Source organism: Muscardinus avellanarius, assembly GCF_963383645.1.
Source record: "Muscardinus avellanarius genome assembly, chromosome: 12".
NCBI classification, from domain to species: domain Eukaryota; kingdom Metazoa; phylum Chordata; class Mammalia; order Rodentia; family Gliridae; genus Muscardinus; species Muscardinus avellanarius.
Genome location: NC_137798.1, coordinates 77040826 through 77052932, shown reverse-complemented (window position 1 = coordinate 77052932; position 12107 = coordinate 77040826). Strand labels below are relative to the sequence as shown.

Below are 12107 nucleotides of genomic sequence, written 5' to 3'. Positions count from 1 at the left end.
GTGCATGAAATGAAGTTCAAAGGGAGACAGAGCACTACCTAGGAATACAGTGAACATGCTTTGCTTTGTTGACCTTACACTGGGTCTTTTGGGAATCTGAGTGAAGCAGAAAAAGATCCTGGGTGGTGAGAAGTCCTCTCAAATGGGTGAGCATGCATGGAAGACACCTCTGGGTTTCTGCTTGGTCCTACTTATCTCTTGACAATTGTACCCTGATTCATATGCAGAGCTATGTCAGGGGCTGTCATGGACCAATCTGTAATCTCTGTTCCTGGCCATGGTTGGTCTGTCCAGAAAGAGACACCTGGCACAAGCAGGACCTTCTCCAGCTACAGCAGGGAACCTATACAGTCAGAAATGCAGGGGCTAGAGGTAGTCATGTTTCTTAACATAGACTGAGGCCGTGTGGAGAGTGGAGCAGGACCAGAGATGAAGAGTGTGTCTTGGAGGCACTCCTGGCCCTGCCTGCATCTCTTCCTGAGCTCAGCAGTATTGTTGTGCACCCTGGATTCCATCTGCAGCCCCTCCTTGTATTCTAGGAGCCAGTATATGCTCCAGTATATGCCGTCGTCGTTCTCTTCTTCTTCTTCTTCTCCTTCTCCTTCTCCTTCTCCTTCTCCTTCTCCTTCTCCTTCTCCTTCTCCTTCTCCTTCTTCTTCTTCTTCTTCTTCTTCTTCTTCTTCTTCTTCTTCTTCTTCTTCTTCTTCTTCTTTTTTTGGTATTGGGGTTCCTGGAAACCCTTCTACCTCTGGGCTACACTCCCAAACCTATTTTATATTTTTTTTATTTGGAAACAGGGTCTCTTAAGCCAGCGCGGCTGGCTTCAAACCAGCATGATCCTCCTGTCTCTGCCTCCCAAGCGCGGGGATTACAAGCGTGTGCCACCACCACACCCGGCCAGTATATGCCTTCTTTTGCTGAACCAAGTTCACCTTGGGGTTGTTTTGCTTGGAATATAACTAATATAGTCAAAATGGAAGTGAATGTAGAAGAAATGTGGACAAGTTCATCGACACAGCCCTCTGTGCCATGGACAAGACAGGCTCCCTGTCCCCAAAATGTGAGTGTCCGATGGGGCGCATGGACCAAGGATGAACCAGGTCTGCTCAGGAGGCACAACACAAAGGAAAAGCCAGGCAGGCAATGAAGGAGGCAGCCCTGATCAATACACAGTACTATTTGTATTCAAAGTCAATACTAATGAGTGCAGAAAGACTCAGGGAAGAAGAGCAAATGCCAATGAGAAAACAAAACGCAGGGGCATGGGAGGCTTTGCAGGATGCCCAGCCCACAGCAGCTCAGGAGTGGTCCATGGATAGATGGATGTGAATGGCACAGGAGAAGAATTAGGAGAAGACAGAAAGGAGAAAATGAATGTAAGACATCCAGAGGAAGTCCATTAGGGACAATGATTATCATTAAGCACTTTTACAGTTCGTGTCCCCGTATCCCTGGCTCCTTCTGATTGGTATCTGGGATTCTTAATTTCAGATTAATTCTCACGTCATTAGAAAATGCCAGCCTATGAACCTTCGGCAAATGTGCTACTGACCATCATGGAGGTGCTGAACTGGCTCCTGCGTGGAGATGCAGAGTTGGAGGCTCTGTCTGTCCACATCCTCCTGCCCCTTTGCCCTGTAGCTGGTGGCAAAAATCTACCTGGTGCTGCCAGGAAGACACTCTGTGGTCAGTCAGCCATTTAGTAGAGAGTATTTAACACCTACTGATGTCATTAAATAACAAACAGTTCTCTAGATCATTAAATTGCAAGATGTTAGCACAGAGCTCAGAGCAATATCAGTTTCTAACTCCATGAACCAGTCATGGGGGCTAGGCGGTTATTAATTAAAACCTCCCCAATTTAGAATGTGGTTAGGGCCTTCCTTTGATAAACTTGAAGAGCAAGGAAATAAAGGGAATTTAGAAAATTCTTAGTCCAGCCACTTGAAAAAATCTGGAAAAAAAGTTTTAGATTTCATCGTGTCTCCTTTAATAATAACAATGACACAATCTTTTTTATAACTTATGTGATTTCACACACACACACACACACACACACACACACACACACACACTACTGAGTTGGAGGAAAAAGAGTTGCTATTCACCATGGACGGAGAGATCCCTGGGAGGAAATCTCAGAGCTCAGGGCAGGTTGCTGGAATTTGGTTTGCAGAGCCATTGGGGGAGAAGACGGAAAGCATTTGACTGATGTTATAAAGTGCCAGGAAGAAAGGACAGAGAGGTACACCTGCCACTCTGGAAACCAGGATTTAAGGGAGAACAAGGCCTGACGACTAAAGCACTATGGCGTGGTGGTGACCATTGTCCCCCTCCGGCGACACGATCCCACGTCTCAAGCGTCAAGAGCCCGAAACGAGCAGGATGCCCGAGACCGAGGGCAGAAGATGGGAAGATGGAGTGAGTTTCCAGGGAAGCCTCCCCTCGGGTAAACTGTGATTGGTGAAAGGGAACTGGAGCAGAACGAGGATGTGACAAGAAAGAGAGGACGAGCAGCGGCACTGCAGAGGGAGGAGGATGGTTTGGCTCCACTGATCAACTAATCGATTAGTAGTTTTTCACACTGGAGAAGGCGGGAAGGAGAGAGAATATCAGGAAAGAGCTCCTCAGCTGCTCATCACCTAGAGAAAGCATATTCAGTAGAGGAATGCGGGACGAGCGCAGGGACGTGAAGGGAGAATCCAACCCTCAGAAGGAAGAGACTGTGCCAGGCCAGGTCTACCTTGGCCCCACGTGCTACACAGTCCAGATCCTGGTCTGGATAGGGTCACCCTGGCTTCTGATCTTTTTTTTTTTTTTAATCTCAGATCTTTTTTCTGTCCCTAAAAATAGGCTGAGGAGAAGCAAGGATGCCATGGTTTCTGGAATCACACAAAAGCAAAGTTGTAACGACTTCGTTGGCCTCCTTTTCCCTTTCCCCCAATCTATCATTAGACATTAAGTTCACAGGTTCCTATCACCCTAGCAGGTTTTTAATAGAGCCTTAGGGTATCCAGTCTCTTGCTGTCTTATCTCATTTTATTAATTACATTTCATGATCACTGGGGGTCAGGAGGCAGAGGAGGAACCAGCAGCCAATTTCAGGGAGCAGCAGCAATCTCAAGAGATGGGCAACCCAGATGATGTTTAAAAATCAATGCGGCAGTCAGCTGTGACACACAAATGGCTCCCAGTAATAGGGTAAGGATGAGCTAAGTACAGAAGCAGACACCAAATGAAACATCTTGATCTCGGTGTGGGGGCAGGGTGGCGGGACACCTGTGGCTGCTGTGGCAGAGCTCAGTGCCACCACGGATGGGGTGAAGCCTCTGGGGAAATGCAAAAACAAACAAAAAAATCAGACAACTTGGAACTAAAATGTATAGATTTTGCATTCTTTTTTTTTTTTTAATGTGTTACTGGGGATTGAACCCAGGGGCATTCTACTTCTACATCCCAGCCCTATTTTATTTTTTACTTTGAAACAGGATCTTGCTAAGTTGCTAAGGGCCTGGCTACGTTACTGAGGCTGAACTTGAACCTGTGATCTTCCTGCCTCAGGCTCCCAAGTACTGGGATTACATGTGCCACCATACATGATACAGGCTACGATCTTGATCACACAAATGGCATGTTGTGTATGTGTACACAGGAGTGGAAGGCCACAGCCAACTAGGATGCTTGTGACTGGATGGCTTTGTTCTTTACCTCTTGTGTTTTTGTTTCCTGTAGGGCATATATTAACTTTAAAAAATAAAGGTTATTTTATAAACCTGAAAAAATAATATGTTATAATTTTTATTTCCAATCTCTTTCTGTACCTAATTATAAATTAAACTTTATCTGTATATAAACCATTTTATACATACAACTTTTATGTATCTATATGTACATCAGCACTATCTGCAGTTTCAGGCATCCACTGAGGTCTTGGAATCTATCCCCTGCGCATAAGGGGAGATGACTGTTACCTTGAAGCCACTAAATTTTGGAGTGCTTTCCTACTCAGTCATTGGTAACTGATACACCTGGTCTGCTACAGATTGGAAGGGGATGTTGGTTAGAAAGGAGGTTGGGCCACTAGAGACGACAACTATGGGCAGGGAAAACCAGCCAACAGGAGGCTTGAGGAAGGAAATAGACCAAAGAATAGTGCAACCTTGGAGTAGTGGGATGGGGTCAGGAGGGAGCCACACCAAGAGATGCTGTTGCATATGTGAATGTATCACTATGAATCTCACCACGAGTTATAACTGATAATATTGCACCAACACAATTCTAAAAAGAAGAAAAGAAAAAGAAAACAAACCAACAACTAAAAAGCTGAAACAAGGACCCAAAGAACATGATAAAATAATGGACTAGAGCCATGTAGGGAAGGGAAGGCAGCTTGTGGTACATTTTAAGATCCTGGTTATAAACAGAAGTTTAAATCACAAGGGTCCTAGTCATCCAGAAAAATAAGCTGAAATGTAGCATCCTTCCTCTATGAAGGCATGAACATGAAACGTACTTAAGAAATATTTTCACTTAAAATGGAAAGTTTGTCTGTGTGTGCGGGGACTGTACCTTCTAAAACAAAGACTGGGCAATACCTCAGACAGACGTCTGTGCTGCTTCTGAATGCCAAAGGCAGACTAGAAAATGCAGCTTGGTTGCCACGAGGAGGCTGGCATTTCAGGGGTGTCTGAGTGTTCATGGGGATGATGGATAGAAGACTGAAAATTGGAATGGGCTGCTGGGCATGGTGGTGCACACCACATGCCGATAATCCTAGTGCTGGGGAGGCTGAGGCAGGAGGACTGCATCCCGCCTTCACACTTTTAGTTCTCAGGGAATGAAGAGGAAAATCTCCAGGGAACTTTCCTTAGGGGGATGTGGGCCTGACTAATTACCACTTATCACCTGGAGCAGGCTCAGGGAAAACAGATCTGGGAGGGCTGTGTGGCCCACCTGAAAGAGCTCAGCTTTCTCCTCTGGCCGGCTGCCAGCGCCACCCTGCTGGCCTCCAAGATCTGCCACTGACAGACCAGGCTCCCAGCTGCTTTATCTCCTGTGAACACCCGGCTCCTGTCCCTCCCCTCCCTATCTGGGAGTTTCCTTGCAGCTCTAATGAAAAACCCTCCTGTCACCTTGAAAAGTTGCCAATTATTGCTGCTGGGAATAAAATCCCGGCTCTGCTGGGGTCAGCTGCATGGAAGCATTTGGTGGTTAGAATAATCCCTCAATGTGAGCAGCTCTCAGGCACAATTAGGTGTGCCAGGTGGGCTCCTCCCAAAAGCAGGCAAACAAAGAAACAACAGGATGTGCCAGGCTCCGCCCCCAGCCCCACCTGGGCTCCCCCTGCCCTGGCCTCAGCACACCTGTCAGGTGTCCACCCGCCTCATGCTGACTGGTTCAGGCTCTTCCTCCACATCCCAAAGATAAGACCCGAACTGATGACTCTCATTGCCAGTCCTTGGATCTGTCTGAGAATCTGAGTAGCTGCCAATGGCTTCCCCAGAGCCTCAGAGATGGGAGCAATCCACTTGAAGATTATCTAAAAGGCCAGTTCCTTGGATCTGTCCTGGAAGCACTGAGCCCACATCCCTGGGGGCAAGGCTTGGGAATTTCCATCTGTAACCCCTCCCTCACCTCGATTCTGGTGCTCAGAACACTGGACCTGGGCAATTAGGTTGGAGGAAGGATGTTCCTGTGTGCACTCCCTTCTATGTCAGACATTGGCATCACTGGCACTCCAACCTTGCAACAAGCTGGCACAGCCTTTCTGTCCCTCCTTCATAGAAAAAGAGGCTTATAGCTTCTCATAGGCTACACCAGTAGCATGAAGGTCATCTCATCTCTTTCACTCTTTGCTGCTCTGTTGGAGCAAATGCAGCCACATTGGGACCTGAAAAGCACTTTCAGAGCCTGGTGCTCTGGCCGGAGCCCCACAGCATAATAGTGGGGTATGCAATAGCTCCGCAGCCTATGGAGGCAGCTGTTACGGCAGTCAGGAATAACTGGTATCTGAGTGTAAGTGGAGTTACAGCCACTGGCCACCTCCAGGGAAAACAAGCATGGTAGTGAATCTCAGTAGGGTGACTTTTCACCTCACCCTGCTGCAGGCACCTGACATTGCCTGGAGACATTTTTGGTTGTTATGAGCAGTCTGGGGGGTACTCTTGGCCTCTAGTAGGTAGATGTCAGGGATGTTGCTAAATATCCTAACATGCACTGGACATCATAAATATAACAAGCAATGACCAATGCCCTGGAATAGATATAAGAAGCTGCCAAGGACATGAGTCCAAGTCCACAGATGTCTTTGGTGCCCTGAAGGCAGAATGTTAACTCAGGCTTTTGATTTGGGAGTTTTCTAAGCTTCCTTTTATAGTTATTTGTTTAGAAAGTAGATGTGGCTGGGCGTGGTGGCGCACGCTTGTAATCCCTGCGCTTGGGAGGCAGAGACAGGAGGATCAGGCAGGTTCGAAGCCAGACGCACGCTCTGGCTTAGGAGACCCCGTTTCCAAATAAAAATGTAAAAATAGGTCTAGGAGTGTAGGCCGGAGGTAGAAGGGCTTCCAGGAACCCCAGTACCACCAAAAAAAAAAAAAAAAAAAAAAAGAAAGAAAGAAAGAAAGAAAGTAAGTAGATGTGGATTTATTCAGGGACTATTTATTCAGGGACTAGCAGAGGACGGCTTACAGGTGAACCACACAGTCAAGCCCCCTGTATGAGTGGAGCTTAACGGACTCTGTGACTCTGACACCCAATAAACATGAAGACCCTACGTAAGCCCTAGATTCCTCCAGAAATTGGCCACTGTGCTACTACAGCAGAAGGAAGACTGTCTGGGCTGCCCCATTAGACTTATTCCACCCAGTTTCTCCAGGTGGTCTCCTCTCCTCATCAAAGACTTCAAAACCAAAGTGTTCAGCTGACGGGATGGACTCTCCCGCGCAGTGACGGCGTCGTGCTTGCTGCCGGTGCTCACCATGGTGCAGAAGCTCGTGTGAAAGTCAGGCCGCTGGGAGGCACCGAGTGTTCTTCACAGTTGACGCGATGCAGTCTTGTGGTCCATGGTGTGGGTGGAGGGACACTCCTGAGCATCCTGTCACTTCCTGTCTATGTGGCTGGCACCTCAAAGAGCGCATAGAACTTCTTTCTTTCACCTATAAAGTGAGTCTGGGCATTTTATAGCTGACAAGAAAGCAGTTCTGTTTGAATTAATCAAGAGGCTGAAGGCAAAGGTGCCTGGTTGACAAGGTCCTGGGGTTACCCCCACCACCAAGCTTTAGCATCAGGACCCTTCCTGACTTCACTCACGGAGGCCTGGTATCTTAACGGCATGCACACAGAGCCTGTGGTTTTTCACACATCAGTTTAAGAAGTACTGCAGCCTAATTTGTGAAGTTGAACATAACTTGTTAACAACCACCCTATAACATTTCTCCCTTGTAAACTAAGAAGAGCCAGGCATGGTGGCCCAGGCCTGTGAGCTCAGTGCTTCTTGGTAGACTGAGGGGACAGGAGAATTGTAGGTTAGAGGCCAGCCTCAGAAATGTCGGAGACCCTTAGCAACTTAGTGAGACTCTATTTCAAACTAAAAACTGAAAAGGGCTGGGGGTGGAGCTCAGAGGTAGAATGCCCCTGAGTTCAAATAGCAGTATCAACAAAAAACAAAATCAAGCCGGGCGTGGTGGCGCACGCTTGTAATCCCTGCCCTTGGGAGGCGGAGACAGGAGGATTGCGCAGGTTCGAAGCCAGCCTCGCTGGCTTAAGAGACCCTGTTTCCAAATAAAAAGTATAAAAATAGGTCTGGGAGTGTAGTCCGGAGGTAGAAGGGCTTCCAGGAACCCCAGTACCACAAAAAACAAAAACAAAAACAAACTAAGAAGAAAGAAAGCAGCAGTATTATGGAGGGAAAACATACCTTTCAGCCACTTTGGACATTTTTAAACAATGTCTGTCAATCTGTGCATTCAAAAATGTTATCTGGAGAAAGAGAGAATAGGGATGTTGAGAACAAAATAGAACTGATTTTTCCTCTTCATCCCCGGAACCCCAACCCCCCATTTCTACCAAGCTCAAACACCTCCTCTAGGAAGATGTCTCCTGCCCCCCAGGTCTTCACCCCAGCCACCGACTTGCCTCTGGAGATCTCTACCACACTTCACATTCAGACTCTACAGTTCAGCCCCTGTCACGTGTTCACCCTCACTGAGTTGTAATTTAAGTCTTGATTCCCAAGAGCTATTCCCCAAACGTAATGGCGATGTCTAATCTACAAAGCTCAGTCACAGCATGGACACCTAATATGTGTATGGAAAAAAAACCCGTTTTGATTGAGCCTCCATGACCGGTCCCCTACCCACCTTCACGCATATATTATCTCCATGTGTTAGCGCGCTTGACTGGAATCATCAAATAACTATTCTCCATTTACCTGCATATATCTTTTCCTCTTCCCCTCCTAGTAGTGAGCTTGCCAAGGGAAGGCACCTGAAGGCTTACTCTTGCCCATCCCCATCAGAGAGCAGTAAAGCATAACATAAAGAGAAGACTCTAACATTGCCTTAAAATGAGAAAATATCAAAGGAAGCATTATAATGGGCTATTCTCTGCTGATCTGTGCTCCTCATTCTGAAAGAAAATAGCATCAAGCCAAATAACGCTGAGATGCCATTGGGATGAGAATTATTCTTAAACTTTCCATTGGAATCGTGGCAATAGAGTTGGTGATGCTGAGCTTTGCAACTACATTACAATTTTAAGGATCTGGGACATGAGCCCCTCCCTCTGCTGCTCCCCCAGAAGTCAGTGGGAACCACAAACCCCAGCATTGGGAGAACTCATTTATGTCCCTCTTTAATAACTGCGGTAGGAAAATTTTCTCTTTCAGGCTTCTATGGACTATTTGCACAGGGCACTCAAAAGTTGGAGTCAGCCACAGCTGGGTTCCATGGAGGTCTGCAGGCACATAAGGCTTGCGGGGTCTTCAGAGGGAACATTAAAGGGGTTTTGAAGCGGCCACGTCTCCTCCTGGGAGTGCAGCCGTCCTCTCATTCACCTGTTTCCGGATGTCCTCTTTTGTAGTTTTTCTGATTGGCTGGCTGGGGATGTGCACCGGGCTTTGAGACTGGGACTCGTCAGTCACACCATACACTGACTAGAAGAAGAAGAAGAAGAAGCAAGGTATAAATCAGAGCTGAGGGTGGCTTGGGCTTCACTCGCTTGGACTCTTACCCAATCCCCCCTGAGACCCCAGTGACTAGACTCTGAACTTCTCCAATGATGGGCTCTCTGCCCCTCCTCCTGTCTGGTGTTAAATCTTTTAGAAAATCCTTCCTTTTATTGATACTAAATGGTCCATGGACCGTCCGCAGAGAAACAACTTGGTAAAGATGCACATGGCTGAGCCCCACCCCAGACCAACTGGGCCGGCTTGGGAACCTGCACTTTTAGCAAATGCCCCTTGTGATTCTGAGGCAAAAGAAAGTTCAAGAATGATTGCTGAAGGTTAGATGCAAAAGAGTCTCTCAATTCCTGCTCATCAGCAGATGACATGCCTACCTGGCACAAAATTGAGGTGGCAGGGTTGCAGGTTTCCCTTTTTATTTTCACACTACAAAGGAATACTTTATTTTTTGTGTTGATCATATTGAAAATGGCATACATTCACACAGTGCTTGGTGCCCTCCCCCTCCCCCTTTCCCCCCTCCTAACAATGAGTGTCCAGGTTGACCATACTTCCTAGTTTGGGCATATTAGAGAAAACATATGCCACAACAATAAGACAAGAGAAGGATATCAAAGGAATTCAAATAGGAAAAGAGGAATTAAAATTATCCTTGTTTGCAGATGACATGATCCTTTATCTAGAGGACCCAAAGAACTCAACTAAAAGACTACTGGAGCTGATTAACCGATTCAGCAAAATTGCAAGATACAAAATCAAACTAAAGAAATCAGTTGCTTTTCTTTATGCTAACAATGAATCCACAATGAAAGAAATAAAGAAAACAATTCCATGCACTATAACCTCAAAACCAATAAAATACCTAGGAATAAACTTAACCAAAGATGTAAAAGTTCTCTACAATGAAAACCCTAAAACATTAAAGAAAGAAATTGAAGAATAACTTGGAAAGATCTCCCCTGCTCATGGATCAGCAGGATAAATATCATCAAAATGGCCATTCTGCCAAAAGTAATCCACAGATTCAATGCAATTCCTATCAAAATACCAATGACATTCTTCATAGACCCAGAAAAATAAGTCATGAATTTTATATGGAGAAAGAAAAGACCCAGAATAGCCAAAGTAATCTGAGCAATATGAACCATGCAGGAGGCATCACAATTCCTGACTTCAAATTATACTACAGAGCAATAGTAGTAAAAATAGCATGGTATCATCACAACAACAGGCATACAGACTAATGGAAGAGAATAGAAGATACAGAAACAAACCCACACACTTATAGGCAATTGATCTTTGACAAAGGGGCCAAGCTTACACGCTGGAGAAAAGACAGCCTTTTCAACAAATGGTGCTGGGAGAACTGGCTATCCATTTGTAGAAAGATGGGACTAAATCCTTACCTCTCACCATGCACAGGAATCAACTCGATGGATCAAAGATTTGAAAATTAGACCAAAGACTATGAAGCTGTTAGCAGAGGGCATAGGCTCAACGCTCCAACATATACGTTTTCCTTTTTTAAGTTAAGTAGATTTCTGGCCTTATGTCCACAGCTGTAGCTCCCTTTAGAGTTGTTTCTAGTGTTATAAACAAGGATGATCTTTGTTTGGGGAAAGAGATAAAGCTCTGAAGGGCTTGTGGTGTGTAGCTAAAATCTATAAACTCAAGAGGGACCCACAGAAGGTACATGTGACTCCATAAAACTTTGGAAAATTAGGATTAGGGCTGTGTGTGTGTGTGTGTGTGTGTGTGTGTGTGTGTGTATGTGTGTGTGTTACTGGGGATTGAACCCAGGAGCATTCTGCCTCTGAGCTACCCCCCCCGCTCCTATTTTATCCTTTCTTTCTTTCTTTCTTTCTTTCTTTCTTTCTTTCTTTCTTTCATTCTTTCATTCTTTCATTCTTTCATTCTTTCTTTCTTTTTTGGTGGTACTGGGGTTCCTGGAAGCCCTTCTACCTCTGGGCTACACTCCCAGACCTATTTTATACTTTTTTTAAATTTGGAAACAGGGTCTCTTAAGCCAGCGTGGCTGACTTCAAACCTGCGCGATCCTCCTGTCTCCGCCTTCCAAGTGCGGGGATTACAAACGTGCACCACCACACCCGGCTATTCTTTATTTTTGAAACAGGGTCTCATCCAGTTGTTGAGGGCCTTGCTAAGTTGCTGAGACTGGACTCAAACCTGTAATCCTCCTGTCTCAAGCCTCCCAAGTACTAGGACTATAGGAGTATGCAACCACACCTGGCTGCCCTTCATGATTTAATGAAGGTATTCAAAACTAATAACTTAAAATATAATATAGGGTGTAGTGTGATCTCAGTAACAAACAAAATACATAAGTAGATTCAAGAAGTACAAATGTATATGTGTGTATAGAAATATTCTATAATCTAAAGTCTGAAATATCCCCAAATCCACAACTTTTGAGTTCCAACATGACATCATAAATTAAAAATTCCACACCTGGCTTCATGGGACAGGTTATAGCCAAAACACAGGCTCATTTAAAAATCATATAAAACTACCTTCAGACTATGCATATAAGGTGCATATAAAACATAGACAAATTCCGTGTTCATATTTGGGTCCCATCCCCAAGATATCTTATTATATATATGCAAATACTCCAAAATCTGAAAAAAATCCCAAATCACAAATATTTCTGGCCAGGCGTGGTGATACATGCTTGTATTCCCAGTACTTGAGAGGCTGAGACAGGAGAATTGCAGGTTTGCACCAGCCTCAGCTACTTAGTGAGGCCCTCCTAACTTAGTGAGATGATGTTTCAAAAATAAAGACTACAAAATAGGACTGAGGTGTATCTCAGAGGTAGAATGCTTCTGAGTTCAATCCCCAATACTACAAAGCAAACAAACCAAACAAACAAATAAAGCCCAAGGTTCCAAGCATTTTGGAGAAA

The 12107-nt window shown here is 45.3% G+C and overlaps 1 protein-coding gene across 1 annotated transcript in view; it reads right to left on the bottom strand.

Moving 5' to 3' along the window:
- Nucleotides 1–12107, bottom strand: part of RGS6 (regulator of G protein signaling 6) — a gene marked incomplete at both ends in the record, with an annotated part of 626537 nt that overhangs the window by 67567 nt on the left and 546863 nt on the right. The window contains 2 exons of the mRNA XM_080707173.1: nucleotides 7916–7977; nucleotides 9053–9151. Of these exons, the coding sequence (XP_080563299.1) occupies nucleotides 7916–7977; nucleotides 9053–9151 (161 nt within the window). The remainder of the gene's footprint in view (nucleotides 1–7915; nucleotides 7978–9052; nucleotides 9152–12107) is intronic.